We start from the raw sequence: 19,103 nt of genomic DNA, 5'->3' as shown, positions 1-19,103 counted from the left end.
TATTTCCAGATGTGGCTCAGTTGGAAGTAATAACAGACTGAAATGAAATGAAAGTGATAATTTTGTCACGAGTTGGACTAGTGAAAAGTCAACTTTGATCTTTTCAGTCCAGTCCGTAAAATCTTTTAGGTCACATTTATTGTCCTGATCCATACCTGGATATGAAATAACATTGTATATATATATATCAAACATTACGAGCATATGTTGTATCGACCCAATTAAAACATGTTTGGGAATTTTCTTTATGGATAATTCCCTTTCATAATTATGTATTTCATTCCATTTTTAGCTCACCTGAGCACAAATTGCTCATGGTGAGGTATTGTGATCACGCTGTGTCCGTCGTGCGTGCATCCGTGCGTCAAGTCATCCGCCGTCAACAATTGTGTTTAAAAGACATCTTCTCCATAACCACGGAATGGATTTTATTGAAACTTAGTATGGATGTTCCTTGGATGGTCCTCTACTAAAGTTGTTCAAACGGTTCCGCTTGGTTGCACATAGGGGCCGCCAGAGCTAAAAATAGAAAAATCTTCAAATGACTTCTCCTTCTAAACCGATGTTCCAATTTTGAAATCATTTCACACAAATAGTCTTTATGTCACCCTCTACTAAGATTGTTCAAATTATACCGATTCGTAAAAAAACATGGCCGCCAGAAGGCGTGGTCACTTTTCCCTATATGTATATAGTGGAAACTAAAAATCTTCTTGTGTTAAACTGCTTGCCCGATTTTAGAATAATTTTACACAAATGGTCCTTGTGTGACCCTCTACCAAGATTGTTCAAATTATTTTGATTTGTCAAAAAAAACAAGGCCGCCAGAGGGCGTGGTCACTTTTCCCTATATTTATATATTATCTTGATGATATTTTGTACAGGAAGAGAATGAAAGATTAAAGAAAGCAATGGAGAGTGGAGGTGTTATTGTGCAGAATGCAGCTGGCATGTCACCAGAAGGTTGGTTGTTTAAACAACACTTTTTAGCTCAACTGTATGAAGTATGGCATCAGCATCGGCGTCTTTCCACGTCTGCACCTTGGTTAAAGTTTTGATGCACTTTCTCTTTATCTTTGTAATATCCGGATGAATTTGTTTTAAACTTTAGATAGTTATTTCTCATCATCACCCACATCATATGGAACAAGGGGCATAACTCTCACACCAATATTTCATGAATTATCCCCCTTTTCCTTTTCCATTCAGGTTAATGTTTTGATGCACTTTCACTCTATCTTATCTAAGTTACACCTAAATGGATTTGATTCAAACTTATGAAACAAGGTCCATAACTCTAGCAGCAATTTTTCATGAATTATGCCCCCTTTTACTTAGAATTTAAGGTTAATTTTGGTGCACGACTATACTAAGTATGGAAAGCTATCCTTCTCAACCTGGCATTGGCGTCCTTCAGCGTCTGCACTTTGGTTAAAGATTTGATGCGTTTTATTAGCTCACCTGTCACAAAGTGACAAGGTGAGCTTTTGTGATCGCGCAGCTCCGTCGTCCGTCCGTCCGTGCGTAAACTTTTGCTTGTGACCACTCTAGAGGTCACATTTTTCATGGAGTCTTTATGAAAATTGGTCAGAATGTTCACCTTGATGATATCTAGGTTCGAAACTGGGTCATGTTCGGTGAAAAACTAGGTCAGTAGGTCTAAAAATAGAAAAACCTTGTGACCTCTCTAGAGGCCATATATTTCACAAGATCTTCATGAAAATTGGTCGGAATGTTCACCTTGATGATATCTAGGTCAAGTTCGAAACTCGGTTACGTGCCTTCAAAAACTAGGTCAGTAGGTCAAATAATAGAAAAACCTTGTGACCACTCTAGAGGTCACATTTTTCATGGGGTCTTTATGAAAATTGGTCAGACTGTTCATCTTGATGATATCTAGGTCAAGTTCGAAACTGGGTTACATGCGGTCAAAAACTAGGTCAGTAGGTCTAAAAATAGAAAAACCTTGTGACCTCTCTAGAGGCCATATATTTCACAAGATCTTCATGCAAATTTGTCAGAATGTTCACCTTGATGATATCTAGGTCAAATTCGAAACTCGGTTACGTGCCTTCAAAAACTAGGTCAATAGGTCAAATAATAGAAAAACCTTGTGACCACTCTAGAAGTCACATTTTTCATGGGGTCTTTATGAAAATTGGTCAGAATGTTCACCTTGATGATATCTAGGTCAGGTTCGAAACTGCATCACGTGCGGTCAAAAACTAGGTCAGTAGGTCTAAAAATAGAAAAACCTTGTGACCTCTCTAGAGGCTATATATTTCACAAGATCTTCATGAAAAGTGGTCAGAATGTTCACCTTGATGATATCTAGGTCAAGTTCGAAACTAGGTTACGTGCCATCAAAAGCTAGGTCAGTAGGTCAAATAATAGAAAAACCTTGTGACCACTTTAGAGGTCACATTTTTCATGGGGTCTTTATGAAAATTGGTCAGAATGTTCACCTTGATGATATCTAGGTCAAGTTCGAAACTGGGTCACGTGCGGTCAAAAACTAGGTCAGTAGGTCAAATAATAGAAAAACATTGTGACCTCTCTAAAGGCCATATTTTTCATGGGATCTGTATGAAAGTTGGTCTGAATGTTCATCTTGATGATATCTAGGTCAAGTTCGAAACTGGGTGACGTGCGGTCAAAAGCTAGGTCAGTAGGTCTAAAAATAGAAAAACCTTGTGACCTCTTTAGAGGCCATACTTTTGAATTGATCTTCATAAAAATTGGTCAGAATGTTCATCATGATGATATCTAGGTCAGTTTCGAAACTGGGTCACGTGCCGTCAAAAAGTAGGTCAGTAGGTCAAATAATGAAAAAACCTTGTGACCTCTCTAGAGGCCATATTTTTCATGGGATGTGTATGAAAGTTGGTCTGACTGTTCATCTTGATGATATATAGGTCAAGTTTGAAACTGGGTCAGCTGCGATCAAAAACTAGGTCAGTAGGTCTAAAATTAGAAAAATCTTTTGACCTCTCTAGAGGCCATATTTTTCACTAGATCTTCATGAAAATTGGTCTGAATATTCATCTTGATGGTATCTAGGTCAAGTTCGAAACTGGGTCAGGTATGGTCAAAAACTAGGCCAGTAGGTTTAAAAATAGAAAAACCTTGTGACCTCTCTAGAGGCCATATTTTTCATGAGATCTTCATGAAAATTAGTGAGAATGTTCATCTTGATGATATCTAGGTCATGTCTAAAACAGGGTCACGTACCTTTGAAAACTAGGTCAATAGGTCGAATAATAGAAAAACCTTGTGACCTCTCTAGAGGCCATATTTTTCAATGGATCTTCATGAAAATTGGTCAGAATTTTTATCTTGATGATATCTAGATCAAATTCAAAACTGGGTCACATGAGCTCAAAAACTAGGTGACTATGTCAAATAATAGAAAAAATGACGTCATACTCAAAACTGGGTCATGTGGGAACAGGTGAGCGATTTAGGACCATCATGGTCCTCTTGTCTTTGTTATTACTTGATGGATTTGCTTCAAACTTAAAATAGTTATTCCTCATCATCACCCACATCAAATGGCATAAGGGACATAACTCTTGCACCATTATTTCATAAATTTTCTCCACTTTTTACTTAGAATTTCAAGTTGAAGTTTGGTGCATTTACACTTTAACTCAGTTATTATGCCCCATTTTGAAGAAGGAGGGGTATACTGTTTTCGGTCGGTCTGTTGGTATGTAGACCAATCTGTTTCTGGATGATAACTTAAGAACGCTTGAACCTAAGATCATGAAAGTTGAAAGGGAGGTTGGTCATCATTAGCAGATGACCCCTATTGATTTTGAGATCAGTATGCCAAAGGTCAAGGTCACAGTGACTCTGAATAGTTAAACTGTTTCCGTATGATAACTCAAGAACGCTTGGGCCTAGGATCATTAAAGCTGATAGGGAGGTTGGCCATGACCAGCAGATGACCCTTATTGATTTTGAGGCCAGTAGGTCAGAGATCAAGGTCACAGTGACCTGGAACAGTTAAATGATTTCTGGATGATAACTCAAGAATGCTTGGGCATAGGATCGTGAAAGTTGATAGGGAGGTTGGTCATCACCAGCAGATGACCTCTATTGATTTTGAAATCAGTAGGTTAAAGGTCAAGGTCACAGTGACCAGGAACAGTAGAACGTTTTCCGTACAATAACTCAAGAACGCTTTGGCCTAGGATCAGGAAAATTGATAGTGAGGTTGGTCATGACCAGCAGATGACCCCTATATATTTTGAGGTCATTCAAGGTCACATTGGCCAGGAACAGTTAAATGGTTTCCGGATGATAACTCAAGAACGCTTGGGCCAAGGATCATGAAAGTTAATAGAGAGTTTAATCATGACCAGCAGATGACCCCTATTGATTTTGAGGTCAAAGGTCAAGGTGACAGTGACCTGGAACAGTTAAACCGTTTCCAGACAATTACTTGCGAATGCTTGGGCCTAGGATCAGGAAACTTGATAGGGAGATTGGTCAGGACCAGTAGATGACCCTGTAGATTTTGAGGTTGGTAGGCCAAAGGTCAAGGTCACATTGATCTGGAACAGTTAAATCCTTTCCAGATCACGAACCTTAATAGGGAGCCTGATCATGACCAACATAATGACCTCTGTTGATTGTGAGGTCAAAGGTCAAGGTCGCATTGAACCAGAACAGTAGAACTTTTGTTTTACAGTGAGCAATTAATTTCTGTTCCTTGTGCAATTACTGAATGCATAAAGGGGGGCATTTCATGTTCTCGGGCTCTTGTTACTAAATGGATTTGTATAGTTGTTTCACATCATCACCCACATCATATGACTTAAGGTCCATAATTCTGGCACCAATTTTTCATGAATTATGCCTCCTTTTTACTTTGAATTTTATAATAATTTTGATGCATTTTCACTATATCTCCGTTATTTCAGAAGGGATTTGATTCAAACTTAAAATACTTGTTCATCATCATCACCTGGATCATTTGACACAAGGGCCATAACTGACACCTGTATTTTATGAGTTATTCCCCTTTTAGCTCACCTGAGCACGATGTGCTCCAAGGTGAGCTTTTGTGATCGTCCTGTGTCCGTCGTCCATCCGTCATCAACAATTTGACTTTGAACATTCTAGAGGTCACAATTTTGGCCCAATCTTAATGAAACTTGGTCAGAATGTTACTCTCAATAAAATCTTAGACCAGTTTGAAATTGGGTCATCTGGGGTCAAAAGCTAGGTCACGCGGTCAAATCAAAGGAAAAGTTTGTTAACACTGTAGAGGTCACAATTTTGGCCCAATCTTAATGAAACTTGGTCAGAATGTTAGTCTCAATAAAATCTTGGACAAGTTTAATATTGGGTTATCTGGGGTAAAAAAACTAGGTCACAAGGTCAAATCAAAGGAAAAGCTTGTTAACACTCTTGAGGTCACAATTTTGGCCCAATCTTAATAAAACTTGGTCAGAATGTTACCCTCAATAAAATCTTTGACGAGTTCGATATTGGGTCATCTGTGGTCAAAAATCAGGTCACGAGGTTAAATCAAAGGAAAAGCCTCTTAACACTAGAGGTCACAATTTTGGCCCAATCTTAATGAAACTTGGTGAGAATAATACACTCAATAAATTCTTTGGCAAGTTTGATATTGGGTCATCTGGGGTCAAAAACTAGGTCACTAGGTCAAATCAGAGGAAAAGCTTGTTAACACTGTAGAGGCCACATTTATAACTGTATCATCATGAATTTTGGTCAGAATGTTAGTCTTTATGGTCTAAAGGTTCAGTTTGAATCTGGGTCATGTAGGATTAAAGACTAGGTCACCAGGTCAAATCAAAGGAAAAGCTTGTTAACACTGTAGAGGCCACGTTTATGACCGTGTCTCAATGAAACTTGGTCAAAATGTTAATCTTGATGATCTATAGGTCAAGATTAAATCTGGGTCAGGTGGGGTCAAAAACTAAGTCACTAGGTTAAATCAAAGGAAAATCTTGTTAACGCACTAGAGGCTACATTTATGACTATATCTTCATGAAACTTACCGTAGATACCCATGTATAATGAGCACCCCCGATCTTAGCCCAAAATCCTGGGGAAAAAAACATTTTTGGTCAATTTTGAGGTGGATGGAAAACGAAAGTAGAGTTTACATCGACACCGGTAATAAATTTTGTCTCCGCGGCGGAGAGCAGCATCAGTCTTGCGGTACTATCGATTTTTGTTTTCTCGAAAATAAAACCAATAAATATTGTTATATTTGTTGTTTTACCTTTTTTAATTCACTATTTTGAATAAATAAATAGCAACTGATTCAATATTTCGGAATGGTATCTTTCAAAATGACATGAGCTTCTCAATTCAAACTGATAACAAAAGGTGTGATAGTCTTTTTGTCACGATCAAATAGCCAGTAATTACCAGCAATTAACGTGTCACCTCGTGTCAATTATGTTGTTCACAGTTTGAACTCGGTTAAAGATAATTCTCGATCTTTAATTCGTATCATAATTTTTGTGATTTATAAACATTTCTTTCATCAAAATACTTTTAAATTTATATGAAATTAATTTTGTTTGAAAGAAAAATAAACAGTTCGATCTTTTACGGAACGTAACGGCAATCTTAGATTTTAGCGGAGACAGTAAGCGTGGGGAGTAGTTTCCCTTTACCAAAATGGTGAACATCGGTAACAAACTTGTTTTGAAGTTGGAAAATTGTCTATACCTGTGTATTATGCGCACCCACAATTCGGGGGTGGTCCCAGGGGGTCAAAAAACTGCACATTATACATGGGTATCTACGGTAGTGAGAATGTTAATCTTGATGATCTTTAGGTCAAGTTTGAATCTGGGTCATGTGGGGTCAAAAACCAGGTCACTGGGTCAAATCAAAGGAAATGCTAGTTAACACTTTAAGGACTGCATTTATGGCCATATCTTAATGAAACTTGGTTAGAATGTTAATCTTGATGATCTTTAGGTCAATAGGTCAGGTAAGTGATACAAGGCCTTCATGGCCCTCTTGTTATTTTAAATTTCAGTTTAAAGTTTTTATGCACTTTCGCTTTATGTATGTTATTACCAAACATATTTGATTCAAACTTTAAACGGTTGTACCACATCATCATCCACATCATATAACACAAGTACAATAACTCTTGCACCAATATTTTTAGCTCACCTGAGCACGAAGTGCTCAAGGTGAGCTTTTGTGATGGCCCTGTGTCCATCGTCCATCCATCGTCCATCGTCAACAATTTGACTGTTAACATTTTAGAGGTCACAGTTTGTCCCAATCTTAATGAAACTTGGTCAGAATGTTACCCTCAAGAAAATCTTGGACGAGTTCGATATTTGGGTATCTGGGGTCAAAAACTAAGTCACCAGGTCAGGTCAAAGGAAAAGCTTGTTAACTCTCTAAAGGTCACAATTTTGGCCCGACAATTTGACTGTTAACATTTTAGAGGTCGTATTGACGTATCTGATATTGGGTCATCTGGGGTCAAAAAATAGGTCACAAGGTCAAATTAAAGGAAAAGCTTGTTAACACTGTAAAGGCCGCATTTATGACTATTTCTTCATGAAACTTGGTCAGAATGTTAATCTTGATGATCTTTATGTCAGGTTTGAATCTGGGTCATGTTGGATAAAAAAGTAGGTCACCAGGTCAGATCAAAGGAAAAGCAAGTTAACACTCCAGAGGTCACATTTATGACCATATCTTAATGAAAATTGGTCAGAATGTTAATCTTGATGCTTGTTAGGTCATGTTCAGATCTGGGTCAGGCGGGGTCAAAAACTAGGTCACTGGGTCAAATTAAAGGAAAAGCTTGTTAACACTCTAGAGGCCACATTTTTGACTTTATTTTCATGAAACTTAGTCAGAATGTTAATCTTGATGATCTTTATGTCAGGTTTGAATCTGGATTATGTGGGGTCAAAAACTAGGTCACTATGTCAAATCAAAGGAAAGCTATTCTGCTGGAGTTATTCTGCTAGAATATTTGTTTTTATGAAATCGCTAGGTCAAACATGTTTACACTGTTATGGTGTGTTTCTCAGGTGAGCAACCTAGGGCCATCTTGGCCCTCTTGTTATATGAGTTATATAGGAACAAATACTTAAAAAGTTATCAGATCATATTTCCTAGATTGTTTAATTATAATTACCTGATGACCCCAAGTAGTTAGAGGTCACTTTACTGTGACCTTTACTTACTGACCTACTTTCTTGTTTTTTTGCTCACCTGAGCACAAAGTGCTCAGGGTGAGGTATTGTGATCGCTCACCGTCCGGCGTCCGTCCGTCCACACTTTCCTTTAAACAACATCTCCTCCTAAACCAACAGGCCAATTTTGATGAAACTTCACAGGGATGTTCCTTGGATGGCCCCCTTTCAAAATTGTTCAAAGAATTGAATTCCATGCAGAACACTGGTTGCTATGGCAACCGAAAGGAAAAACTTCAAAAATCTTCTTCTCAAAAACCAGAAGCCCTAAAGCTTAGATATTTGGTGTGAAGCATTGCCTAGTGGACCTCTACCAAGTTTGTTCAAATCATGACCCCGGGGTCAAAATTGACCCCGCCCCAGGGGTCACTTGATTTTACATAAGAAAATCTTAAAAAATCTTCTTCTCAAAAACCAGAAGCCTTAGAGCTTAGATATTTGACATGTAGCATTGCCTAGTGGACCACCACTAAAATTGTTCAAATCATGACTCCGGGTCAAAATTGACCCCGCCCTAGGGGTCACTTGACTTTACATAGGAAAATCTTCAAAAGTTTTCTAAAAATAAACCAGAAGGCCTAGAGCTTAGATATTTCACATTTAGCATTACCTAGTGGACCTCTACAAAATTTGTTCATATCATGACCCCCTGGGTCAAAATTGACCCCCCCCCCCCAGGGGTCACTTGATTTTACATAGGAAAATCTTCAAAATTTTTCTAAAAATAAACTAGAAGGCCTAGAGACTAGATATTTGACATGTAGCATTGCCTAGTGGACCTCTACAAAATTTGTTCAAACCTTGTCCCCCGGGGTCAAAATTGACTCCGCCCTAGGGGTCACTTGATTTTACATAGGAAAATCTTTAAAAAAAATTCTAAAAATAAACCAGAAGGCCTAGATCTTAGATATTTGACATGTAGCATTGCCTAGTAGACTTTTACAAAATTTATTCAAATCATGACCCCTGGGGTCAAATTGACCCTGCCCCATGGGGTTACTTGATTGTACATAGAAAAATCTTCAAAATTATCTAAAAATAAACCAGAAGAGCTTAGATATTTGACATGTAGCATTGCCTAGTGGACCTCTACAAAAAGTTTTCAAATCTTGTTTTTAAAGTTACTTAAAGAAAATTTCAACTATATTTTCTCATAATTCTTTTGATTGATTTCTGTTATGATCTTTTGACCTTGAAGACTTGTCCTTAAGTGCAATGATAAAGGTGAGCGATATAGGGCCATCATGGCCCTCTTGTTTAAGATACAGCGTTGAAATTTAGATGACATGTTTAGTTTTGTACATTCACCTTAAAACTGACCTTCATTGACCATGAATGTGACCTACTGACCTAGCTAATATTTTAGCATCAGTTTGCCATTTTAAACATGTAGCTCATATTACTCAGGTGAGCGATTCAGAGTCATCATGGACCTCTTGTCTTAGAATTTAAGGTCATCACCATATGACACAAGGACCATAACTCTAGCACCAGCATTTCTTGAATTATCCCTCTTTACTTAGAATTTTAGGTTAAAACTTTGGTGCACTTTCACTCTATCTCAGTTATTACTATATGGATTTGATTCAAATTTAAAGTAGCTGTTCCACATCATCCCCACATCGGATGACACAAGGTGCATCACTCTTGCACAAATATTTTATAAATTATGCCCCCTTGTTAGAATTATACTTATTTAATGTTTTGATACACTTTATCTGTATCTCTCTTATTACTTAATACTTTTGACACAGACTCAAGCTATTGTCCAATATCTTCATCCACCATTGGAGTCAGTAAACGCTCCAGTGACAGCTCCAGTGTCCTCAGATGTATCCAGTTTCACTATCCAGCATCAAAATAGTTGAGCGCGCTGTCTCCTGTGACAGTTCTTGTTATCATTCTTACTTCATATACATTTCATTGAAATTCAGATGTAAACAATACTTGTAATTTAGTTTGTGAGAATGCTGTATAACATGGTTTATAAGTTGTGTTATGTGATATTAAGGATACAAGATGGCTAATATGATGTTCGTGGTTGTAACAAAATAGAAAAAAAAAGGAAAACCACAGGTGGCCCAGAACAGCATTAGTGAAAATGTTGCAGGATTGGTTTTATTCCAGCTGTTCATGGACACCTCTTTGGACTGTTTTTTGTGCTCATGCAGTTTATGTGGTCTCTTACTGTAACCCTTTTTATTTAAAATCATAAGAAATAAATAATTTTCTAAGTCAAATGTACATAAATGTTAACTAGATGTCATCAGAATAGTGAATTTTTCAGAGATTGAAAAAATGCGTAAACAGATGGAAGAAGAGATTCGAGCTCAGTTAGTGGCAAACCAACAAATGATTGCAGATGAGGAGACAGCAGAAAACTGGGACACAAAGGTCTGTATTCATCCTTATTTCCAGAGTTGAGATGTGGACCTTTCTTAAGTGTTTGAGAATGACAGTTGAGGTGTGACCCTTGCTTAACTTTGAGGTGTGACCCTTGCATAACTTTAGTGATTGTTTAAAGGATGACAGTTGAGGTGTGACCCTTGCTTAACTTTAGTGATTGTTTAAAGGATGACAGTTGAGGTGTGGCCCTTGCTTAACTTAAGTGTTTGGTTTTAGGATGACTGTTGAGGTATGGCCCTTCCTTAACTTGAGTGATTGGTTGAGAATGACAGAAGAGGTGTGGCTCTTGCTTAATTTCAGTGAGATACAGTCGCCATGTGACCTATAATTGTGTTGGTGTGACATTAAACCCAACAAAAAAACAAAAACAATAAGTTCAGTGAGTGTTTTAGGATGAGTGGAGGTGTGGCCCTTGCTTAAAGACCCACCACAACCTAGTGACCTACTTTTTCCTCCAACATGAACTTTTTGCAAATAATCCGGATAGTACTGGTATAATACAGCTATTCTACAAGATGACTGGTGGAAAAACTAGGTGCTTCCTGAATTAATGTGTTTTCATTTATTGTACCCCCCGACAACAAAGTTGTAAGGGGGGGGTATACTGGTTTCAGGTTGTCTGTCTGTCTGTCTGTCTGTCTGTCTGTCCGTCTGTCCGTAGACGCAATCTTGTGCGCACCATCTCTCCTTATCCCCTTGACAGAATTTAATGAAACTTCACACAAGTGATCAGTACCAACAGTAGTTGTGCATGGGGCATGTTAGGTTCTTTTAGAAAAAAAAATTGCAGAGTTATGGGACTTTGTTTTTTTGTTACTATACTATATACATAGACACAATCTTGTGCGCACCATCTCTCTTCATCCCCTTGACACAATTTAATAAAACTTCACACAAGTGATCAGTACCAGCAGTAGTTGTGCATGGGGCATGTTAGGTTCTTTTAGAAAAAAAAATTGCAGAGTTATAGGACTTTGTTTTTTTGTTACTATACTATATACATAGACACAATCTTGTGCGCACCATCTCTCCTCATCCCCTTGACACAATTTAATGAAACATCACACAAGTGATCAGTACCAACAGTAGTTGTGCATGGGGCATGTTAGGTTCTTTCAGAAAAAAAATTTGCAGAGTTATGGGACTTTGTTTTTTTGTTACTATACTATATACATAGACACAATCTTGTGCGCACCATCTCTCCTCATCCCCTTGACACAGTTTAATGAAACTTCACATAAGTGATCAGTAACAACAGTAGTTGTGCATGGGGCATGTTAGGTTCTTTCAGCAACAAAAATTGCGGAGTTATGGGACTTTGTTTCTTGTTTACATACAGTCTGCATATGCAATCTTGTGCGTGCCTAATCTACCAAACCCTTGCACACAATATAATGAAACTTCACACAAGTGATCAGTACCAACCCTAGTTGTGCATGGTGCATTTTACATTCTTTTAGATAAATATTCTGCATAGTTACGGGACTTTGTTTTTTGTTACTATACTGTATACATACAGTCTATATACATACAGTCCACATAATTATGCAATCTTGTGTGCGTCAAATTGCAATGTACTGTGTCAGTGCATGCGGGGGGTACATTCATCACCTTTAGTGATAGCTCTAGTTTCATCTGCAAACTATTCAGTCATTCTCTTTTGAGTATAGTTTTAAAAACATAGAAAAATGAATATCTTGCACTGTAGAAAGAAAGTATGGTCTAAAATCACCTTAATACATCAATTACTATGCATACTGCTACATTAATTATCCCCCGACGAAAGTCGGAGGGATATAGTTTTGGCGTTGTCCGTCCGTCCGTCCGTCTTTCCGTCCGTCCGTCCGTCCATCCTTCCGTCCGTCCGGAGCCATATCTAGGAAATGGTTGGGAATATTTATTTAAAACTTCATATACATGTTCACCACTATGAGTTCTTGCGGCCCGTCAAGTTTCAGTCAGATTGCCCAAGTAACACGAGTTATGGCCCTTAGAAGTTTCTAGTGTTAACTATATAGGGTACTATAAATACGGCAATTTCTGCATCATAACTTTTGATATATTTGACCTTGAACTATGAAACTTTAACAGAATTTAGAGCACTATAATGTGGTTGTGCGCACACAATTTCGTTTGGATTACTTTTATAACTGCAGAGTTATTGCCCTTTAATTGTCTAAAAATCCACATATTTGTACATAACAAACTTGCCATTTGGCAGAATTTCATTAAATTTCTTTCATTCTTTTCTATGAACATTTATTATAAACATGTATAGTTGCGCACCCACACCTGGTCGCCCACTTGCCTTGGTCACCCGGGGTAACCCCGGGGTCAAAATTGACCCCGCCCCAGGGGTCACTTGATTTTACATAGGAAAATCTTTAAAAGTCTTCTTCTCAAAAGCCAGAAGCCCTAGAGCTTGAATATTTGACTTGTAGCATTGACTAGTGGACCTCTACTGAAGTTGTTCAAATCATGACCCCGGGGTCAAAATTGACCCCGCCCCATGGATCACTTGATTTTACATAGGAAAATCTTCAAAAATTTTCTAAAAATAAACCAGAAGGCCTAGAGCTTAGATATTTCTCATGTAGCATTACCTAGTAGACCTCTACAAAATTTGTTCAAATCATGACCCCAGTTTCAAAATTGACCCTGCCCCAGGGGTCACTTGATTTTACATAGGAAAATCTTCAAAAATTTTCTAAAAATAAACCAGAAGGCCTAGAGCTTAGATATTTCACATGTAGCATTGCCTAGTGGACCTGTACAAATTTTATTCAAATCATGACCCCCGGGGTCAAAATTGACCCCACTTCAGGGGTCACTTGATTTTACATAGGAAAATCTTCAAAAAATTTCTAAAAATAAACTAAAGGCCTAGATCTTAGGTATTTGACATGTAGCATTGCCTAATAGACTTCTACAAAAAATTTTCAAATCATGACCCCCAGGGTCAAAATGACCCCGCCCCATGTGGTTACTTCATTGTACATAGAAAAATCTTCAAAATTTTCTAAAAATAAACCAGAAGGCCTAGAGCTTAGATATTTGACATGTAGCATTGCCTAGTGGACCTCTACAAAATTTGTTCAAATCATGACCCCTGGGTCAAAATTGACCCCGCTCCAGGGGTCACTTGATTTTAAATAGGAAAATCTTCAAAAAATTTCTAAAAATAAACCAGAAGGCCTAGATCTTAGATATTTGACATGTAGCATTGCCTAGTAGACTTCTACAAAATTTGTTCAAATCATGACCCCCGGGGTCAAATTGACCCTGCCCCATGGGGTTACTTGATTGTACATAGAAAAATCTTCAAAATTTTCTAAAAATAAACCAGAAGGCCTAGAGCTTAGATATTTGACATGTAGCATTGCCTAATGGACCTATACAAAACTGGTTCAAATCTTGTCCCCCCAGGGTCAAATTGACCCAGCCCCAGGGGTTACTTGATTGTACATCGGAAAATCTTCAAAATTTTCTAAAAATAAACCAGAAGGCCTGCAGCTTAGATATTTGACATGTAGCATTGCCTAGTGGACCTCTACAAAATTGGTTCAAATCTTGACCCCCCCCCCCCCCACAGGGTCAAATTGACCCAGCCCCAGGGGGTTACTTGATTGTACATAGGGAAATCTTCATAAATTTGCTTAAAATAAACCAGAAGGCCTAGATGTAACATTTCCTAGTAGACTTCTACAAACTGTGTTCAAATCATGACCCCCAGGGTAAAATTGGCCCTGCCCCAGGGGTTACTTGATTGTACATCAGAAAATCTTCCAAAAAATCTCTAAAAATCATCAGTTTGACATTAGAAACATGTAGCTCATATTACTCTGGTGAGCAATCCAGGGTCATCATGACCCTCTTGTTTTTCATTTTTAATTTTCCATCAATACTTATAATCAACATGTGAAATTTTGTTTCCTCTCCCGTTCCCCCGCACCCCCACACCCTTAAAAAATAAATATATATACATATATATATTTCCTTTCCTTTTTTTTTTTTTTTTTTTTAAATGTTCAAACCTTCAACATGTTAAGTTGTGACTGCACAAGCCTTGCCCTCAGTCATGTTCAAGATATCTTACCAGTGTTCTCATAAGGACATCTGTTTTTTTTAAGTTCAAATGTACATGTTAAACAACAACACATGGTGCCAAACCACTCAAAGACAATATTTCGTTCCAGTTAAACTTCAAGCTCATATTTTAATTAACTGCATTTAATTTTAAAAGCTAAGCTTATTACAGTAAGCATATCCCATTCAAAATAAATTCTTTAGTCAGGATCAAAGTATCATACATTTATTATGTACTCTTTAATTAAACATTTGTTTTCTGTTAAATTGATTTTGACTAATGAAATTATTTGCTTCTTATTAACATCCTTAACTTTTTGCCGGATATATTTTTTTGCCATTCCTCACCACAAACCCTTTCGGCGGGGGATACCAATTCATCGAATTTGCTTGTTTAATTTAATATAATAATATATTTTATAATACATCCTGATGAAGGTATTTATATGACCAAAACCAGTAGATATTATTAAATCAGTAAACTATACCCGGTGTTTGATGTGTTGTTCCTCTTAACTCTCTTTTATAAACAGTTTAATAATATTTTTATGCCCCCAGCATCTACTGATGCGGGAGGCGTATATTGATTGCCCTGTCTGTTCGTCCGTCCGTCCATGCATTCGTACGTCCGTAGGTTAACCAAATGGGACCGTTTCGTCTAGCAATATACTAGAATGACTTGATACTAATGCAGATGTACTGTAAGTGTACTTATATTAGCGCAGCTAAATTTTAGCACAAACGCCTTAAATTGAGTAGTTGCAACTTATTAGCACGTACTTGTTTTAGCGAAGTACCAGCAGCGCTAAAATAACAAATTGACGGTATCTGAAACACCAATTTCCGATGTAATAAGGAATGGCGAATGAAACCTATTCAAGCAATCTGGATTATAACTGCCCATCAGAGTGTGAAAAACTGTACAATACTAAATGACTGGCGGCTGACTGGTGTTTGTAATGAAATCGACCTGGGGCCATATTCATAAAGCATCTTAAGGCCCGGTCACACCGACCGAACTTTGTTGGAGCGTTCCTGGAGGGGTGAGAAAATTTCATCACCGCTCGTTACCGTTCACCACCGTTTAACAGAAGTTGGTCCCCGTTAAGGCAACGCCGTATACGCTCGGCCACCGCTGATGGTCCCTCCTACTGCTCCGAAAGTTTTGAGCTGCACAAAATATTGCGAGCCGTGAGGAGCGGGCAATTTTCCGCTCCGGCAAAGTTCACTACCGCTCTAACAATGCCCAGTCAAGTTTGGCACCGCTAGACGCAAGTTCGTGGACGCTTGGGTCCGCTAGGCCAACGCAGAAATCTTGAACGCTGGACCACCGCTGCTTCGCCAGCTTTGCCCGGGCGGTGATTAAACGTTGCACAAACTTTGGTGGAGCGGTTGTAAGCATTTTACGAGTGGACACGGGATTGCTGGAACGGTGTCGGGCGTTGAAGCAGCGGTCCATTGCGGTGATGAACTTTGGTTTGGCGTTGGTATGGAGGTGTCGGAGCGGGACCAGAATTTGGCTATAAATACGGGGAGAAATGGACCAGGAGCCCATTTGGAATTGAGCTGCCGTTGAGTGCAGACCTCATTTATATCGAATTTGCTCAAAGTTACATTAAAACTGTACTACCATGGATGCTGAGAGACTTGCTTTGATTGGTGCACTAGTCCAGCAGCAGAATCAGAACCTCCTCAGATTGCAACAAGCTGTTGACAGAAGGAGAAGAGAGAGAAGAAGGAGAGACAGAGTTGTGTGGGTCAGACAGTGGATACTGAGAAGGCCTGAACATGGACTGTATGACAAGCTGATGGTGGAGCTGAGGAATGAGGATCCACGAGCCTTCCAGCACTTCATGAGGATGCCACCAGCCATGTTTGATGAAGTTGTACAGAGGCTGGCCCCAACTTTAAACCAACTTTAAAACCCCGCCGAGCCAACGCACGCATGCGCGGAACGCCGCTCTATCAACGCTGGCGTCACCGCTAAACCAACGCTAAAGCAACGCCGGCTTCAGCGGTGCACCTCTAAGGCAACGCCCGTGTTTTCTATTTTTTTCCCATTTTGTGCGCGGTGACGAGCGTTGTCTAAATTCCGCCCCCTCTCCCTACTGTTGAAGGAACGCTCCAACAAAGTTCGGGCGGTGTGACCGGGCCTTTAAATATAAGAAATTGATTATTTACTTAAGTATTACTTAGGTATGAAATTTATTTTACTTAAGTATATTTGTTATTCATAAAATAACTTAATAAGTAATTCTTGACTTTTATTGTGGATGAAAACTTAAAAAAAACCCCCCAAAAAACATTAATTTCAGACAGATACAACATGCACAATTATGTTTAAAGTGCTTTTATCTGAAAAACAACACTTTAATCGTACTCACGACGCCATTTTTTTTCTGACTTAAGTCATTACTTACGTATCTTAAGTTTAAGCTGTTTTATGAATAGAACTTCAGTCTTTTACTTAGACTTAAGCTGAAATCACCACAAACAAGTTAAATCTTCAACTTAAGTAAAAACTTACTTATTGATGCTTTATGAATACGGCCCCTGGCCTGCAAATAAGCATGCATAGGTCTAAAGTATGACATAAAATCTACATTTGTTTAGATCAGTGTTAATCTGTATACTGTAACTTTGTACTTGTATACAGTGCAGAATGGTGATAATTGTTTGTTTTCAAATTCACACATGGTTTTCAAAGCAGTAAAATGTTATGGTGACACTCGTAATTAGCGCGACCAGAAAAACTGGCGATCTACTCCGAAGGTGTTATACACGATGTTTACGAACAATGGCGAAGATAAAAAAATATGCAACTTAATTTAAAAATACATGACTTTTGCACTAACGTTCAAACAAGTTTAATAATTCTATTCAAAACTGTCAGCAGCATATTTGTTAGGAATGCAGTTATTGTCATATTTACACAATAAATGTGTACTTCTCTGTGTTCTATTGCATTGTAATTACGATATTTTCAATACGATAAATGTTACTTTTTATTAGGAAAGCCTTTCATTTCAGTCTAATATTAGCGCTAGACATGAATTAGTGCATGCCCGATCCCGCTAATAGCGCGAAAATTAGTACTCCGCTAATATTAATACACTTACAGTAACCTATGACCATTTCTCATCTTCAAACATCACCCGACCTCAGTTTAACCTTGACCTTGTTTTGGACTTAGGTTGCTTTGTATCGACAAGGATGCCACCGGGGGGGCATCAAGCTTTTATTGAATGCCACTTCTTATTATTTATTAAACACATTGTCTTGGTCTAATATATGTCACTGTCAATTTGTAACGAGATACTTGCTATTTCTCATTTTTTTCATGCAACCATGTGTAATTACCATGATGGAAATACAAAAGAATACATTAATTTTATTTTGTGACACATCTTTAAGTATTTGTTTTAGGATGACAGTGAAGGTGTAGCCCTTGCTTAACTTTAAGTGAGTGTTTTAGGATGACATTGGAGTTGTGGCCCTTGCTTAACTTTTTGTGAGTGTTTTAGGATGACATTAGAGGTGTGGCCCTTGCTAAACTTCAGTGAGTATTTTAGGATGGCATTGGAGGTGTGGCCTTTGCTTAACTTTATTGAGTATTTGATAATGACATTGGAGTTGTGGTCCTTGCTTAACTTTTGTAAGTGTTTGATACTGACATTGGAGATGTGGCCCTTGCTTAACTTTAGTGATTGTTTTAGGATGACATTGGAGATGTGGCCTTTGCTTAACTTTAGTGAGTGTTTTAGGATGACATTGGAGTTGTGGCCCTTGCTTAACTTTTGTGAGTGTTTGATAATGACATTGGAGATGTGGCCCTTGATTAACTTTAGTGAGTGTTTTAGGATGACATTGAAGAAGTGGCTCTTGCTTAACTTTAGTGAGTGTTTTTGATTCCACAGTTTAAGTTTGAAACTCATGAGACTTGGTCAGGATATTTGTCTTGATGACTTTTACGTCAGGTTCGAATCTGGTTCATGTGGGGTCAAAAACTAGGTCATCTGGACAAATCAAAGGAAAAGCTTGAAACACTCCAGAAGCCACTTTTATGACCCTAACTTCATGAAACTTGGTCAAAATGATGGTTCTTGATGATCTTTAGCCCAAGTTTTAATCTGAATTATCTGGGTTGAAAACTAGGTCACCTGTTAAAATCAAAGAAAAACCTTGTGCATTAAATAGGGGCCCCTGACTTGTAAAAGTTAGTCATTTTAGTGTTGTGTCGTGCCTAGCTCCAAAAGTATTTGATGTAGAGTCACAAAACTTTACAGGAATGTTGGTAAGCATGTGTAGTTGTGCACCTGGGGTTTTGTGTCCAGATTCATTCAGTTGTGTAGGAGTTATGGCCTCAGACTTAGTAAAAAATTGGTCATTTTA

At 38.2% G+C, this 19,103-nt stretch overlaps 1 protein-coding gene across 1 annotated transcript in view; it reads left to right on the top strand.

Annotated features, from left to right (window-relative positions):
* Positions 1-19,103, top strand: part of LOC123549116 (kinesin-like protein KIF28) — a 463,589-nt gene that overhangs the window by 169,109 nt on the left and 275,377 nt on the right. The window contains 2 exon segments of the mRNA XM_053545663.1: positions 885-963; positions 10,507-10,613. Of these exon segments, the coding sequence (XP_053401638.1) occupies positions 885-963; positions 10,507-10,613 (186 nt within the window).

This window comes from Mercenaria mercenaria, chromosome 6, assembly GCF_021730395.1.
Source record: "Mercenaria mercenaria strain notata chromosome 6, MADL_Memer_1, whole genome shotgun sequence".
Classification (NCBI taxonomy): Eukaryota; Metazoa; Mollusca; class Bivalvia; order Venerida; family Veneridae; genus Mercenaria; species Mercenaria mercenaria.
The sequence above is the reverse complement of the archived record's forward strand: the minus strand, read 5'-3'. Positions and strand labels throughout refer to the sequence as shown.